The sequence below is a fragment of the Carettochelys insculpta genome, chromosome 8 (genome assembly GCF_033958435.1).
Source record: "Carettochelys insculpta isolate YL-2023 chromosome 8, ASM3395843v1, whole genome shotgun sequence".
In the NCBI taxonomy this organism is placed as follows: Eukaryota; Metazoa; Chordata; order Testudines; family Carettochelyidae; genus Carettochelys; species Carettochelys insculpta.
In genome coordinates this window covers 66,763,780-66,781,397 of record NC_134144.1, presented here as the reverse complement: position 1 = coordinate 66,781,397, position 17,618 = coordinate 66,763,780, and the positions used below count along the sequence as shown (strand labels likewise).

The following is a 17,618-nucleotide window of genomic DNA, read 5'->3' as shown; positions in this document are numbered from 1 at the left end:
CGCCGGGCGCGAAACAATACCACTTCCGCTTCCGGGTCCCCAACGGGATGTGCTCTCCGGCCCACTCCGGTCGGGGGCTGAGCGGAGGCTTAGGGCCGCAGCGACCTCTGGCGGACAGAGCGGGGATAGCGTCGCCCGTATCCTGCCTGCGGGCACGTGGCGCACTCTGGCGAGCGGGTCTGGCCTTGCACTACCCGTGCGACAGGCGAGACAGTGTGACACAGAGATAACAAACTATCCCCCAGGAGTAGGGAGCTGAAGGAAGTCTCGGTGCCAGTTGGAGGCCTGTGCTTTTCCAAAGCTTCTGGAAGACCGGTAAAAAGCCTGGGGCCGCTACCATTACTGTAAAATTGATTGTACTTGTGAACAGAAGACAAACTTCTGGACCTCCTTCCAGGCCTGTGCAGCCTTAGCATGACAGCCTTTTGCACAACCCACCTTTGCCTGACTCTTTGCTCCTCCTCAATGAAGTCTCTTGTTGAACAGACTGGAATCTGTGTTTTAGAAGACAACCTCTATCTGTCTTCTGGGGTGTGGCTGTCAGGTTTTCAAGGCCAGGGCCAACCTTAGGTCTACACAAAATACAGAGCTGCATAGAGTATTACTAAATTTGGGGCACCTAATGCCCTAGGCAACTGCCTGCTGTGCATGTGGGACTCTAGGCATGGGGCCAGCAGTGGAACCCTGGGCAGTATCCAGAATCTATGTGCAGTGACAGCAACGCGGGCCTTTGTGAATATCTGCAGGGCTCTAAAAATGTTGACAATGGTAAGGCACTGGTGTGCTAACCATGATGACTGCATCATCCAATTTACTTATAGGTCCTCCCTTCCATCTGTATCAATCTGATGTCTGGCTTGTACTTTTGTTATAAGCACCTTGGCCATGGAGTTTCTTTTTGTTGTTTGTACTGTATCTAGTACAATGTGCACTTAGTCCATCACTGGAGCTCCTCAGCATTACAGTAATATAATTTTCTCAATAAAATAAGGACACAGGTTGTAGAATATAAGCAAGTAGGTCCTATACGGCACCCTGAATTCTGAAGGGATTGGTGAGAGCACCCAACAGCTGCTACCCTCCAATCCTGAATGGAGAGGAAGGAAGAAAGACCCCATGATCTTTCTAGCCCTAACCCTCCCCAGCCCAGCAGTGGGAGGTGAGGAGAAAGCGAGTAATGCTGCTGCCTCCAATCAACCTGGTACAGTAAAAGGCTTGTCAGCCATCTTCTTTGGCTTCTCTCTGCTTTACTCTCAAACTTAACAAAATGATTTATTTGGTGATGAGCTTTTGTGGGACAGACCCACTTCATCAGATGTAGTGGGTCTGTCCCACAAAAGCTCATCACCGAATAAATTGTTTTGTTAGTCTTTAAAATACTGCATTTCTGCTGCTTTGTTTTGTTGGAGTACAGACTAACATGGCTACCTCTGTTACTCTCAAACCTAGTTAGGGAGGTAATAAATAGCCTCCTGCCCCTAGCACAGTGTCTGCACACTGGTGTCCGCACACTGGTGTCCCAGCTCTGTCATGGGGGAGGGATGGAGAGACCCCCATGGACTAATATCAGAGCAGAAGCTGTCCGAGAAGCAGCACTCCCTGTAAACACAGCAGTTAGAGGGCCACCCACCAGAGACTCAGCTGCTGTCCACCTGATTAGCAGGGCACCCTCCTTTGGCAGCAGGTGTTTCTCCTGGCGAGGCACATCCACAGCTGCCTCAGCACATATAACCTTTACTCTGCCCAGGGGCGGGAAAACTAGAACATTGATGGGACGTCCTGGGGCACCTTAAAGAGGAACAGATTTAGCGGGAGGAGAAGCGTTCGTGGGTCCCCCCAAGCTAATCCCCGAGTACCACTGCGAGTCTTTAAGGTGCCACAAGCCCCCCTCCCACTGTTCATGGGCTAACACCTGCGCACACTCGGGGCAGAAGAACTACTGCCCCCCTCCCAGCCATGGGGGGATGAAGACAGACCCCAGGAGCTGCCAAGTGTTGGGTGGAGATGCTGGGCCAAGGTGGGGGGTAAGGACACCAGGGGGTGTGCGGACGGAAACCTCTCGAGCGGGGACAGGTCCCGCGCCAATGGCCAGGAAGGGAGGCCGGCCAAAGCGCGGGTCAGCATGGGGGAGGGGCCCTGTGCCCCTGAGAGAGAGAAACGAGGAGCAGCAGCGCACCGCGCCTGCACACGCTCTCCAAGCCCGCGGCAGCCGAAGGACCTGCTAACCCCAGGGCTGTCCCAAACGGCTCCAGCGGCCCCCCTGCAGGCTGCGCTCGCGCTACTGCCAACGTTCGTTTCCCGCGGCGGGTGTTCCAGGGAGTGACTCGCACCGCTCTGCGCCGGCAGTGTGAAAGGACCCCTGGAGGGCGGCCGATAGCTCACGGCTGCTCCTGCGTCGCGGCTCAGGCAGGGGTTAGGGCACCCTTGTGCCGGAAGTGTGGCAGCTCAGAAGAAGGGGTGCCGACACGGAATGTGGAAGCCTGGCGCTGGGGTGAAGCGGTAGTGTCCGTGCTGAATGCGGGAGGGTTTGGAGGTGATGGAGCGGGCTCAGGCGTTGGGGTAGGCAGCTGTGCGCCGGAGTTGCAGAAGGACCCCTGAGCGGCCGCAGCGCGCGGTTTTGGAGTTTGCGCTGTGCGCGTTGGAAGGTCCCTGAGCGGTTGTCTCGGTTGGGAGCGGGAGTGGCGACGGGTCGCAGGCAGCGCCGGGAGTGTCTCAGCCCCTGGGCCGCAGCTCCCCGCGTGCCCGGCCTGGCAGCGCACCATGTCGGTCAGTGAGATGTTCATCACCCTGCAGGGGGTCCTCACCGCCGACCAGGACATCCGAGAGGTCAGGGCCCGGCCGGGGGTGTTACCTGTACAGTCGCAGGGCTGGTGCTGGCTGAAGGGTGGGGGGTTGCGCGCCCGGCGGGGCTGGATGAGGTGCGGGGCGGGGCGGGGCGGGGCCGTCCACAGCTGGGAGGGGTGAGGCTGGAGGTGGGGAACGCCCGCCCAGCGGAGCTGGGTGAGGTGCGGATTGAGGCGCCCCGGCAGGAAAGAGTGAGGTGCAGGCTGTGTTTGTGGGGAAGGGGTGTGGTTTGGGGTGGGGGGCGTGCGCCCACGGGGCTGGGTGAGATGAGTGGTACATTCGTATGGGCTTGTCGGGCTGAGAGTATCATCGGGATCTAAGGCGAGCCTACCTCGGATTGGCGTGAGGTTTTTCTTTGTCCATCTATCTCTATTTGTTGTGTGGTTGACTTGCAGGAGATCAGGAAAGTGGTTCAGACTCTGGAGCAGACGGCTCGGGAGATCCTAACACTGCTGCAGGGGGTGCACCAGGGAGCTGGATTCCAGGACAGTAAGTTACTTCTGTTTGGCAGAGTTAATATACTAGGCACTGTTGTCACAGCTGGAAGACAGCATCTGCTCCTCTAAAGTCCTTACCTTCTACTGATGCAAAAGCTAGGGGAAAGGAGGGTTGCTCCTAAGTACTTACACAATTTTAAAAAAAAAAACACCTCATCTGTTCTTGAGTATGCTCTCAATCTGGCCACTATAAATTCATCAACATCACTCCCCACCTCTGAAACAAAGGAAGAGCTTCTTAGGGGGCAAATAATACAAGAAAAACAGTGAAACTTTGTGATTCTTATTTTTTCTTGCAACATAAGGAAATGAATAGGTAGTAAGTTTAAAAGGAATAAAAGGAGGTATTTTGTCACATGACATGTTGTTGATCTCTGGAACTCTTTTTGCCAAGAAAGCTGTGAAAGTCGAGACTATAACAGGATTCAGAATAGAACTAGAAAATAGGTAAGCCTGGAATTCCCTTCTAGATTTTAAAGGCTCCTTCTTCCTTGTTACACTTTATTAGCTTGAAGTCCACCCACACTCTTTAAAAATCTGTTCTATCTGAACCAAAAGCTTTTGACTTGGTGTAGGCATTAATAATATGAGGCAAGCTGTCTAGGAACAACTACTTAATGATTTGTCATGGTGTGTCACGAGACCTAGTAATTTTCCATACTCTGTTGCTCCTCCTCCTTTCTACCCTATCTATGTAGACTTTACGTGTTTTGTTCTGTATACCATTTCTTCTTCAGGTATGCTAACACGCTACACCTCCTACAGCAGCACCACTGTTTCCCAAACTTAAAACATTCGCATACCTCCTTTGGGACTTTGGCTTAATCCGCATACCCCTTTCTCCTAGAGCTTATCTCCTGATTTAAGTAATTTATTTTTATTTAAGTAATTTATTTTCAGCCATATACCGCCAGTGGTACTCATGCCACGCTTTAGGAAGATCTGATGTAGACTCTTGACAGTGGTGGTCTCCAAATTTTTTGTCCCCAAGGTCACTTTTTACTTTTCAGGGCAACCCAGGGTCTGTTCTGTCCCTTCCCCAAAGCCCCATATACTCCATTCTCCTCTCTCTCTCCATCACTTACTCTCCCCCACCCTTGCTCATTTTCACTGGGTTGGGGCAGGGTTTGTGGGCTCTGGGCCATGACTGAAGGATGCAAGCTCTGGGAGAAAGTTTCGGTGTGGGAAGGGATTTGAGGCTGGGGCAGTGTTTAGGTGGAGCCAGTGTTGAGCCAGTGTTGCTGGCTCTGGTGGGTGGGAAGGTTAGGGCTGGGACAGATACAGGAGGGGATATGAGGTACAGGCTGCAGCTGGGAGGCACTAACAGGCTGCTCTGAGCTGGCAGCCCATCAGGGCTCAGACAGGCTGCTTGCCTGCCTTGGCCCTATGTCACTCCCAGAAGCAGCCGGCTACAGGCATGTCTGTGCGCTCCCCTTCAGGGGAAGGGGGCAGCATGTCTCTGTGCACTGTCCTCATCCTCAGCACTGTCCTCACAGGGCCTCGTGGCTAGGAGCCTGACAGTGGAAGCTGCAGGTATGCAGAGCTTACAGAGACAGTGTCCCCTTCTCCCTAAGGGAGCACAGAGACAAGCCTGTATCTGGCAGACAGCCTGGATTTCAGTGGTCCAGAAATGGTGACTGACTGGCTTAGTCTCCAGGATTGAAGGGTTGGTGACTACTGCCCTATAGCAACAGAATGGGTGTTTCCACTGATGCAAGTTATCTGTCCAAGAAGCATTAGCTAGTTCAATGGAAGAATTTTTCTGTTTACTTCAATGCAGCTATAGTGTGGATTAAGTTAACCTAACTACTGTGTTCAAGGTATAATGTTTTTCACAGGCCTGAACAACTTAGTTAGGTCAACCTAAATTTTAAATACAGACCAGGCCTTAGTCTAAAAGACTTATTTCACCATTTGGTTTTCTTTTCCCCTTCATCAAAGTTTATAGTTCCTGAAGGGCCAACTTTGCTTGGTAATGTTACATGATCTAGACTCCATGACATGTAAAGACCAAAGATTCCTCTACTGTCATAGGGCATGCTGGACTGAGAACTCTTGGGCAGCTTCAGTTCATAGCCATGGACCTTGTTTGACAGTAGTTTTTCTATATTTTTAGGTGTGCTCCCTTGTTCTCAACCATTTTACATTTGTAATGAATATGAGAATTAGAATTGTTTACCACAATTGCTACGTTTGACCTCACAAACTTGGAAGGTTTTGCCTACCAGGAAGTTATTCTGGAAACTTTTTTTCTTTGGTTGAAGCAAAACAAAGCGTTGCTGTCTGGTATTCTGTTACGGTGTACTTAATATCTGCAAACTGAAGGTGGCAGTGGTTAATGAGCCTGAAAGCTTACTTTTCTAAATAGGGGCTGAAGCTTTGCTGATTACTGCTCATAATTTTATAGCTAATGATGGTTTGAAACATAATTCATTTAAATGTATGTATAGAACAGAAGGGGCTACTGGAAAACACAGATCCAACCCCAGTTGCTGTTCAGTGTACTAATATTTCTTTGTGTCTAATAGTGAGTTATTGGATTTGGAACTGAAAGAAAAGTGTACCTCCTATTGTTCAATACAGTGAACTAATTTGCATGCTGCTCCTGATCTGGCTGATGTGACTGAGACTTAATGATGACAAGAGATTCCTAAATAATTACAGAGTGACTATTTTCATGTAACTTGGAACTGTGGGCTGGTGGTTGGACTTAGGTCTGAGAGGCAGACCTCCTGGATGCTCTTTCGTAACTCTACCACTGACTCATGGGGTGAGCTCTTGCAAGTCACTTAACATGCTTGTTGCATTGACCTGTAAACAGGAATGTGCTGATTAGCAAGTGTTAAGAAGTGCTATGTACGCTCTCACAGGATTTTTTTGCAAAAACTAATGTTAAATACTAACTGTGGCACTGTTTACTTTTTTAGTACCAGAGAAGTGTCAGAAGGCCCGCGAACACTTTGGGGCAGTCAGAACACAGCTAGCATCTCTGAAGACCAAGTTTCCAGCTGATCAGTACTACAGGTTTGCAAATAACTATACTGATAACAAGAGTTAAATATTCATAAAGGGGAATTATATGCTTTAATTTAAAAAGATACTGTGAGATATATAGGCCCTATTGTTTTTTCTCCCCTAAAATTAGGAGTAGCCTTGATTAATACTTTTTGTTGTGAATCATAAGTGACTGTTTGACAAAACTTTTTAGTAGAATTGGTCAGCTTTCAAAAAATGTTTTTTTCTGTACTGGAATCATTTTTGAACAACTTCCTAACAAAATAATTTGACTCTGTTTTGAGTAGCTCTAAGTGCCTGGTTGATGTTGAGCGCACTCAGTTCAATTCACTTGAATTAGTTCTTGTAGGTACTGTTTCATTTCTGAAAACTCAGCCCTAAATCTGTCATGAAATGAATGTTTGTTATTGGGAATTGTTGCAAAATGAGACAGTCCTCTTTGGCCCTTGCTTGCTTTCCTTGCCAGCTGGGGACTTCTAATGAGCACTACAGAGAACAGGAATCTTGTCAGTAAAATTCATTGCCAGTTCACTTGAGGTTAGCTGAGAGAGGAAGTGAAACCCACTGGCAGGTTATCCTGCAGCTCATACATTTCTGTTAATCATCCTGTACTGGGCATCTTGTGTTGTTGAGGTTGCCAAGCCCACAAACTGACTGACACAATAAACCCATGTTTGGAAGGTTGGGGGTGGATTGTTCTCATTGTCAAGGAAGTCATTGTATCAAAATACACCTCTTGGAAGGGAATCTATGAAACCTCAATTTTGTCTGTCTTGGCAGTGTGTCCAGCCAAAGTGCAGTGGAGAGGGTAAACATGCTCACACACATTATAATGTAGACTAAATGCTTAACGCCTTTAGTCTTACTCTTCAGTTCTTACTAATATAAGTTGTAAACAGGCATTTAATGAATATTTTTCACCTGATTGTGTTTCAATACAGATTTCATGAACACTGGAGGTTTGTGCTACAGCGCTTGGTGTTTCTGGCAGCATTTGTAGTCTACTTGGAGACAGAAACGTTAGTGACTCGAGAAGCCGTTACAGAAATACTTGGAAGTAAGTTAATGTTAATTCAACTTGATGAAGTTGTGAAGTATTTAAACTTAATGCATCGTTTGCAGAGACATGGCAAAGTGAAAAATATTGCTTTTAATTTCCAATGAAATGAACAGAATAAACATCAGCAGAAATTTATCTTCATAAAAATGCAAATCACACTATAAAAATTAGTCTGGAAAAAAACTCTTTTTTTATTTTTTGCATAATATGGGAGTTGCGGAAAGTATTTTTCTCCTAAGTATTCTTGACAAAACAACATGAGTTTAAATTTGATTAATCTTTAACATTTTAAAACAAAAGTAAAAATAGCAAATGATTTGGATCTATAAATCTTCACCGAGCATAGAATTTTTAAACCAGTTGAGGACTAAAGTTTCACAACAGGAAGACTTCTGTACTTCCGTGATCTTGTTGGATCAAGTTTTGGGTATTGTCTCTTAGGTAGAGGAGATATCAGTTGTTTAGCCAACATGGCAGTCAAATCAGAACGCTGAAAAGAAACAGTAATTGTTATACTGCAATCAGATTTCGTATGTTTGAAATGTTTTTTTTTTTGTAGCTGACTTTTTTAAATAGAGAGATTTCTTGCTGCTTAAGAACATAAGAATGGCCTTGCTGGGTCAGACCAAAGGTCCATTTAGCCCAGTATCCTATCTTCCATCAGTGACCAATGTCAGATGCCCCAGAGGGAGTGAACAGAACAGGAAATTGAGTGATCCCTTTCTTGTCCTCCATTTCCAGCCTTTGACAAACAGAGGCTAGGGACACCATTCCTACACCTCCTAGCTAGCAAGTACAGATGGTCCTAACCTCCATGAATTTATCTAGTGTTTTTAACTCTGATAAAGCCCTGGTCTTTACAACATCCTCTGGCAAGGAGTTACACAGGTTGATGATGATCTGAGTGTGGAAAAAAAATAAAAAAAAACCTTCCTTTTGTTGGTTTGAAACCTTTCATCTATTAATTTCATTTGGTGACACCCCCCCCACCCCCGGGTTCTTATGTTATGGGAACAAGTATAACTTTTTCTTACTCACTTTCACCCTACCTATCGTGATTTTATAGGTCTCTGTTGTATCCCCCCCTTTAGTCTTCTATCTAAGTCAAAAGTTCCAGTTTTTTAATTTCTTTTCATATGACACCCATTCCAAATCCCTAATCATTTTTTCTGTCTTTTTTTCTGAGCCACATCTCTACACTGTATTCAAGATGTGAGTGTACCAGGGATTTATATACAGGCAATAAGATGCTGTTATTCTCTATCCTTTTTTTAATGATTCCTAACATTCTCTTTGGTTTTTTGACTGCTGCAGCACATTGAGTGGATGTTTTCAGAGAACTATCCACAGTGACTCCAAGTTCTCGAGAGAAAGAGATTATGGTTAAATTAGTCCCCGTTATTTTGTATGTATAGTTGGGATTATTTTTTCCAATGGGCATTACTTCGCATTTATCAGCATTAAAATTCATTTGCCATTTTGTTGCACAATCACCTCGTTTTGTGAGATCCTTTTTGAAGGGTTTCACGGTCTGCTTTGTTTTTCACTATCTTGAGCGGCTCAGTGTCAACAAATTTTGCCACCTCACTCTTTACTCCTTTCTCCAGATCATTTATAAATAGGCTGAATAGGATTGGTCCCAGTATGGACCCTTGGGGAACAGTACTAGTTACATATGTCCGTTCTGAAAACTTAACATTTATTCCTACCCTTTGTTTCTTGTCCTTTGACCAGTTGTCAATCCATGAGAGGCCCTACCTTCCTTCTCCCAGGACAACTTACTTTACTTAAGAGCCTTTGGTGAGAGACCTTATTAAAGGCTTTTTGGAAATCTAAGTGCACTATATTCACTAGGTCCCTCTTGTCCGTATGCTTGTTGATCCCCTCAGAGAATTCTAGTATATTAATAAGGCATGACTTCCCTTTACAGAAACCACGTTGACCTTTTTTCCCAACAAAGTATGTTCATCTTTGTGTCTGACAATTCTGTTCTTTATGATAGTTTCAACTAATTTGACCGGTGTTGATGTTAGACTTACCAGTCTTTAATTGCCAGGATAACCTCTAGAGCCATTTTTAAATTTTAGCATCACATTAGGTACAGAAAGTGATTGAAGGGTAGGTTACGAGCTACAGTTAATACTTCAGCAATTGTACATTTGAGTTCTTTCAGAATTCTTGGGTGAATGCTATCTGGTCCCAGTGCTTGAATTTGGGTCTGATATTGATTCAGGTTGCAACTCTGTTTTTCACCGTAGTTGAGGCTGATCGAGAGAGAGGTTTTCACTTGGACATTGAAGACTACCTTTCTGGGATTCTGACTCTTGCTAGTGAGTTGGTAAGTAAAAGATATTTACAAAAATTGATAGCTGGTCTGAAACTACCCAGATATGAATGGCCAGTAGCTTGTTTTCCAGACCCTGTGCTTGGGGAAGATAGAAGTTAAGCACATAATGCCCTGGTATTGAACTCTTAGCCAACTAGCCTGTCAAGTCACTATGAAATGCTAAGGAAGCAACTACGAGTGAACCTCAGGAAGGAAAGAATAAAGTGCTGACTTCAACTTAATCCTGTCCAGACTGAAAGCAAGGACTTTCTGCACAAACTAACCATTGCATATGTTGAATATAACTAGTCTGATTGCCACACGTTGATGCTTCTTTATACAGTAAACTGACAGGAAAGCATAATTGGCTGTAAAAACAGATTAAGGGAGGTGACCTCTGACTTCAAAAGAATCTTGAGAGATCTGACTTGGAAGTTGCACGTGTAGCCCAACCTTCTTGTATACCATCTGCCTTGTTTCCCCTGCAGTCTAGGCTGGCAGTGAACAGCGTCACAGCAGGTGATTATTCTCGTCCTCTCCGCATCTCCACCTTCATCAATGAGCTAGATTCTGGCTTCCGTCTCCTCAATCTGAAAAATGACTCCTTGAGGAAGCGCTACGACGGCCTGAAGTACGATGTCAAGAAAATTGAGGAAGTGGTTTATGATTTGTCAATCCGAGGACTCAATAAGGAGACAACGAGTAGTGCAGGTGGAGAAAAATAGAAGCCACTCTTTTAGCATCATTATGGATTACCTCAAATGGTTGCCAATGAGGGAGGTGTGTTAGCAAAGCCTCCTGCCATAGTTTAGAAGAACCACAAGCTGAAAAGTGCTCTCTATTTTCTTACCAAATGTGTAGTACGGGTGTTAGAACGCAAAATGGTTTGTCAGATCATGTCTAAGGGCAGCAAGCTTTCTGTTTCCAGTGAAGCTACTCTGTCATAAACACGTCACTGTTCTGTGTACCATAGCAATAGCTGTCAAGAACTTCCTTATCTGAAATTCCCACTTAGTTCTGTGGAGTCACTCCAGCTCCCCAGTTGTATTGTTCTGGCAGTGACATGCTTCAGCTTTCTGTGCCCACACATCCTCAAAGATGTGTGTGTGGGATGCAGCTTAATGCAAATATGACTTGACATTTTGAGAGAGACAGTTTAGTTCCTTTAAAAAAAAAAAGTCAATGAAGATCAGTTTTGGTTTGTTGTTTTTCAATTTCCACCCACTTTAGTAATTTGAACAGCAGAGACTTGTATAGAAGTTTATTGCCCTGATCTTATTTGGTGGTTACAGGATATTAAAAGCACTAAACTACAAAATTAGGCTGAACAGCTTGTGAGACATATCATGGAGTCAGTCTTTTCAATGTAACTTTGGCATATCATGACCAGGCATCTCAGTATTTTTTTAAGTGACAAGATTTTTGTGAGCAGAAAGACAGACGTCTGTTTCTCAGAAATATCTGTTTTTGCTGGTTGGCATCATTCATTACAGTGAGTTAACGAAGTTGAATTTTAAAGTGAATCGGTTATTTTGAGCATGTCACATAATTGCTTTTCTAACTATCCAGACTTTCTAGTGCATAAGTTCTAAAGAACACCTGGTAAAGTGCAGGCATCTTTTGCGTTCTGAGTACCTTGTTCCTGAATGGGCTAAAAGTTCTGTATTTAAGATCCCAGCCAATTAGTTCATATAATAAAACATTTGTATCTTAAGAAAAGGGAAAAATTAACACTAATCTAGTTTACATACGAGATTTTTAAACCCAAACGTGTTTTTTATGTCAGCATCCAAATTCACAGTGTTTATATTCCTTTCCTAAAGGAATGCATTTTAATTTTACATAACTGTCTTTACCATTTTGTGTAATGTCATCATTTTTCTTTAATACAATTTGTCTAGAAAAAGAACTGTTTCCAAAGGATACAAATGGTGAGTATAAACAAGCAAATTTACAAACAGTTGTTGGAATTCCAGTGAATCACTTAGGCTACGTCTACACGTGCCCCAAACTTCGAAATGGCCACGCAAATGGCCATTTCGAAGTTTACTAATGAAGCGCTGAAATGCATATTCAGCGCTTCATTAGTAAACTTCGAAATGGCCATTTGCGTGGCCATTTCGAAGTTTGGGGCACGTGTAGACACGGCCTTAATTTGTAAAAATTTTGCAGTTAGCTATTGACACTTGTTTTAAAAAAAAAAAAAAAAAATCATGGGGAGAAACAAGTTTCTATGTTACCATGTCCAATAAAAGCTGTTCTTTTACTTTTTGTCCAGCTGGTAATTCTGTCTCTTGCATGATATTTGTTAATATCACTGCTTTTCATTTTACACCCCTGAATGAGGAGTTTTAATACAAATTGAGCCTGCCACTTTAATATTGATCACGTGCAATTTCCTTGCTTTAGCTGGGAGCCTGGAATCAACCACCTGGGATCAAGGAGGAGTGAGGATTAAGTTGTGAACATGTAGAAACTACCCAGATTACATGTTGGCATTCTGTTGTGTGGATTTGAACACCTACTTTTTGTATTTAGTACTTGTATGGCCTCTGTTACTGCGATATCTGAGTGCCTCACAATCTTGGATATATTTATCCTGATATGAGGTAGGGAAGTGATGTTACTGCCGTGTTATAGCTGGGAGAAGGAGTTACAGGGATTGCCAGTTTCCTGAGCTCGCCCATCTTGGAGGAGTAGGGAACTGAAGCCAAATTTCCTGACTTCTAGGGTAGCGCCCTAACCCCTGCACCTGGTGTCCTCTCAAAGGCTCTGTAAGCAGCAGGGGTTGAACTCCCTGCCTTCACCTGGATTTCTAGGGGTGTGTGGCAGGGAGGAACACTGGGTTCCCTTTCTCTCCCCTAGCAAATTATTGCAGGCCACCAAGAATAGGAGGGGTGGGAATCCCCCAGCCTGCGATTTGGATCTGGACTGCTGCTTGCCTGGCTGCAGACCCCAGTCTTGGAGCTCCCCTCCCCAGCATCTGGCCAGTGGCAGGGTTGGGGATGAGGAGTCTTGCAAATTGGCCCCAGCTCACCTGATCCAGGTCTGTCTCTCAGGCTCTGGTGCGGGCAGGGAGTACAAGAAGCTGCTCTGCATGGTGCCATGGCTGCTCACTGCCATTTCCCCCAGGAGAGGGAGGGGGAGCAGCAGTAGTAGCTGCTGAGCTTCCCAGAGGTTTTATCCCACTGCTGTGATTGGCTGGAATTCCAGCCATGAGAGCAGCAGATGGTGGTACCTGGGGGTGGGAGGGGAAGAGCGCAGAGCCATGTATGTCCGGGGGGGTGATACACAGTAAGCTGCACCCCTGTCACCCAGACCTCCTGCCCCTAGACAGCTCTTGTGACCTTCCCCGCCCACCCCTATCCCACCTCCTCCTGCACACTTCCTCCTACCCAGACTCCCACACCTCTCCTGCACCACCTCCTGGTCAGACTTCCAGCCTGCTCTTTTCCAGCTCACTCACCCCCAGCCTGCTCCTGCACCCTCCCTCCTGCCCAGATGCCCCCCCGCCCCAATTCACAGCCTACTCATGAGTCCTCCAGCCCAGACCCCACACCTCAAGCCCACTTCCTGGCAGCTCCCTCCCATACTGAATCCCTCATTTTTGGCCCTACCCCAGAGCCTAGAAGAGTCCACAAAACGTACTAGCCCTGCTCCTTCAAGGCTGTGGGGCTGATGAACAAGGGGAACAAAGGGAACATCTCTCTTTTTTTTTGTTGTCTGCCTGTTGGGATTTTGGGTTATTTTTTGCCTCACTCCAAATGCTTGTGTTGGTGAGTTGATCAGGTGTAGGAAGCAGCCCAGCTTACTCACCACCCTGCAGCAGGGAGCTGCAATATTTTTTGTAATGATCATAGGGACAGAAAAGTCACATATTCTTTAGAGCAGTAACTAGGAAACCCCTGGAGTTGTAGCAGAACTTGGGCTTCTCTTCCCTAGCATTTGGTGCCAAAGGAAAAAGGTATGTGTCTTTCCCAGAACTGCATGCATCGACCTGCCAGCTTCCATCGGACTAGGAGCCAGGGGAAGGAGCAGTAAGATTCCCTAAAACACTCAGTTTGCAGGGGAGGCCTATAGCTGAGTTGTCTCTGCTTCAATGGTCATGTTGGTAAAGGGAAGGAACTTAGATCAGGAACACTGTGAAAGGTAGCTCTTCCTTAGAGACTGTGCAAGTATAGTGAGGTCAAGAGTTCTTGCTAGTCTGATTCTTGATGAACTTTCAAGAAAATTCTCCCCACTACGCACTGTCAACTGAACAGAGGAGTGAGTCAGAGGAGAGGTGCCTGAGAGCATGATTCAACAGTCACCAAAACTCCTTCTGAAGCACTTATGCCAGAATGCATAATCCAGAGAGAGCTCTCCAGGGTAACCCCTCCATGCTTGCTTTGTGTTTTGCCCTGCTCCTGCTTCTCCCTGGCCTCAGTAGAAAGGGCATTACAAGTTGATTGTGTGCCGTTACTCGGTTGCTCGGTCTTTGGGGAGGTGTTTAAGTGCTGGCCCTAAGAGCAATGATTCCAGCTCTCGTTAAAAGCTTCCAGGAGACGGGGTGAGCAGGAGCACAGGAGATGAAGTGGCAATAGAAGTCAGAAGGGCTGACATGTTGAGTTTCAACTCTGTCGGTGGCAGATTCACTTAAAATCTACCAGGTCAGACAATTACAACCTCTCTCACTTCTGACAGACTTTCTCTGAGTTCCATTTGTGGCCAAATAACTTACCCTCCCCATGCTGCTAAGAGATGGTTCAACACACAGACAGGCCTTTTCAATTAAAAGAGTGACTTTGGACTAGGTACATTTGCCATGGTGGAAAGTAACTACATCAGAGCCACAGGGCATTCACATAGACTTTGACCCACAGGGTGCCAACATATTCCTCTTCCTTTCATTAAGATGCTGCCTGCAGCTAGATACTATGGCTCAAATAGAGAACTAAAAGATTAGCTGTCTGGAGACCTGAACAGGTGTGTGGTTTTGGAAGCAATGCACTTAATGTGCAATCTAATATCTCCCCAAGCTTGTGTTCAGGATCAGGCACTAATTAATTGAGGACCTGTGTCTGTAATCGCAGGTTCCCCTGCCTCCTATTTGTTTTTCTCTGCTTATTAAGGACAGTTAAACTGTTACACTGGTGGTTTGCTCAGTGACTAGCTGCTGTTATTTCCTGAACCAGAAGATTTCTAACTGACGACAATAGCAGAAGCAGAACACCCTGTTTTAAAAAAGAAAATGGTAGTCCAAATAACAGTCCATTTTTGAAAGGGACAATATGCTGCACGTTGCCCTGCAGATTGTCACACCTTTTAAAAAATCATTTGAAGAACTTGAGAACTGCTTTGAACATGTTATTTACCTGGCTGGCTTTTATGCATCCTGCTCCCTGTTGCTTATAATAGTTTCTTGTCCAGGTTGCTGAAATGTTTGTGCTATGTTTTCCCATTTCTCTAATTGCTAAGATTAAGTCATGCTGTACATTATGCTGAATTAGTTGATATTTCTTTGCAGATGGATGGTCCAGATTTGGCTTTATAAAATGTCTAGCAAGACTGGAAATCTAGTGCCTTATTTATTGTGATGAGCCCTTCCTCTTGTTTCCTTCATGTTGAAACATTCAACACCCTGGAAATTAGTCCATTTGCAGATTCCTTTTCAACAGCTGTTAAGTAAAGCCGACGAACAGCTGAGTATATAGAGACTAGATTAAAGGCAAATATTGTTTAAAACATAACTAGACCCTAGCTAGCCTCCCCAGTTGATCTGTTGGTTGACACTGTACTAAACGCAGACTTGTAGCTCCATGACTATAATTGTTTTAGTTTAGTGATTCAGTCCTTTTACACCTCGGTCTCAACAAAGATATCAATTGTGTTGCACATTACAAGGACAGTTTCCCCATCTTTGATATTCATAGTGATCTCAGACAGCCCACTTAATAGACACATGCAGTAAATAATTTTCTTCCCCCTCCCCCTACTCCTTCTCTTCTATGTAGCTGATGCATCATTTTTCATTTAATTTCTTTTTTTCTATCTTTTGGTTAAACTTTCTTCATGTCAGTTCACATTTATCGGAATTTCCAGGTCTGAAAAAGTGGGTCTGTCCCATGAAAGCTCATCACCTAATAAATTGTTCTGTTAGTCTTCAAAGTGCTACAGGACCACTGTTTTATTCAGTCCTTTTACAGGTGGTTGTACAGGACCGAGCACACTGTTTCTTTTCAATAAATATTCACATGGATGTGCAGCACATTGTTTCTACAATGAGAATAATCTACTTTATGGTGTATTACTTGGTTTATTGTTGGGGGCCTCTGTTTGTCTTGCCTAGAGGGAATGTGCCTATATTCTGAGAACTGGGCTGACTAGACTTTTTCCATGAAATCTAGAAATCTCAGGAATCTGCAAAATGCTGCTATCCAAGCAGTTATACAGACTATAATCAGCAGGATTTGCACTAGATGGCAGGCCCTGTCTAGTTAAGATGAAAGGATCTTTTGAAATGGCTCCTCTCAATCTGGGCAAAGAAATATCCAATTATTCAAACAGCCACTGTTAAGAACAGACTTAAGGGGTCAGCCAATGATCCATCTTGCCCCCATCCTATCTTCCCACAGTGGCCAATGCCACGTACTTCAGAGGGAATGAACAGAACTGGGACTCATCAAGAGATCCATCCTCTATCGTGCATTCCCAGCTTCTGGAAAAGAGAGGTTCTGTCAGGACTTCTTTGTGGCTCCCAATGCTATATTTGCAAAGTTAAAAAAAAATCCCACACCCTGCTTATTATTTCAATAAATGGTGAACGTCTGAAAGCCCAAAAATTGACAACTCCTGTCCAAATAGCAAATGATATGTGATAGTGAAACTGTGGATAACTCGCCCTAGTGTTCTCCAGCGAGAGAAGATTTGGGTGTGAAAGTCAAGAAGACAGCAGTACAAACTGGGGGGATCACAGCCTGCAGCATACTACAGTGACCTTAGGATGGGCAAGTATGTGGGCAGTTGGGTCAGTGCCTTAATGTTTCCCCAGGATGGAGGCTTGTTAAAGCTCAGGCTGCAGCAGCAATGGGTTAATCCAGCACCTGGGGCTAATCAAGCACCTGCAGCCAATTAAAGCCTGTGGAACCTTTTTATAGGGCTTCCCCCACAGGTAAGGTGGTGGGGGGAGAGGAAGGGATGAACCAGGTAGGAGGGAAGAGCTGCAGAGGAGAACCTGCAAGAAGGAAGGGCAGCAGCCAGTAGAAGGTACTGAGGAAAGCGTCTGGGGAAGTGGCCCAGGGAGGAGGCTGATGCACTTTGGGCTGATGGAGACGGCCCCTCCAGCAGCAGCTACCTGGAGTGAGTGGGAGGGGAGTGGGTCCCCCCCAGACATCCCCACACCCTCTGAAGCAGTTTGACAGGGTCAGGAGGCGACCCAGTATCCATGAGGGACCTCCCCCCATTTATGACTGTGCTGATGATGCAAAGGGCTCAATAGGCTGAGCTGCACCTGTGGGAAAACTGGGAGGTAGAGCAAAAAGGGAAACAGTGAGTCTCTGAGGTATCTCTTTAACTGCCCCAAAGCACAGGACCCACAAATCATACCTGCAGACTGTCACCAAACACACATGTAAAGTGTGAGGAAACAATATGTGAGGAGTTTGTGGATGTCCTGCAGTCAACAGTCACATGACAACTCGGTGTGTATACATGCTGTTCTTACAATAGGGCATTATTTATTATGGACTGTCTCATACGCACATGCAACTTGCCGCTCTTGACTACTGAGTTTTTTTACCAATGTGGAAAAAATGGCTCCTCTTGGTATTTTGTCTGCTGACCCCCTGCGCTAGGGACACCATCGTCTGCCGACCCCTGGGCTGGGGACAGCATCTTC

The 17,618-nt window shown here is 45.3% G+C and overlaps 1 protein-coding gene across 3 annotated transcripts; it reads left to right on the top strand.

Annotated features, from left to right (window-relative positions):
- Positions 1–2,584: 2,584 nt before the first annotated feature.
- TSN (translin) lies at positions 2,585–12,008 on the top strand. Of its 3 annotated transcripts, XR_012646462.1 has the most exons (7): positions 2,585–2,826; positions 3,240–3,333; positions 6,269–6,365; positions 7,298–7,413; positions 9,675–9,754; positions 10,231–11,730; positions 11,885–12,008. XR_012646462.1 is itself a non-coding variant. In XM_075001820.1 (6 exons), the coding sequence occupies exons 1-6, from the start codon at positions 2,761–2,763 to the stop codon at positions 10,465–10,467; spliced, it is 630 nt and encodes a 209-aa protein (XP_074857921.1). In that variant the 5' UTR covers positions 2,585–2,760; the 3' UTR covers positions 10,468–11,801. The 3 variants fall into 3 exon arrangements, 2 of the variants coding, with proteins under 2 accessions (XP_074857921.1, XP_074857919.1); XM_075001820.1 differs by lacking the exon at positions 11,885–12,008 and having other exon boundaries at positions 2,585–2,766; positions 10,231–11,801; XM_075001818.1 differs by lacking the exon at positions 11,885–12,008 and having other exon boundaries at positions 10,231–11,801.
- Positions 12,009–17,618: the final 5,610 nt, after the last annotated feature.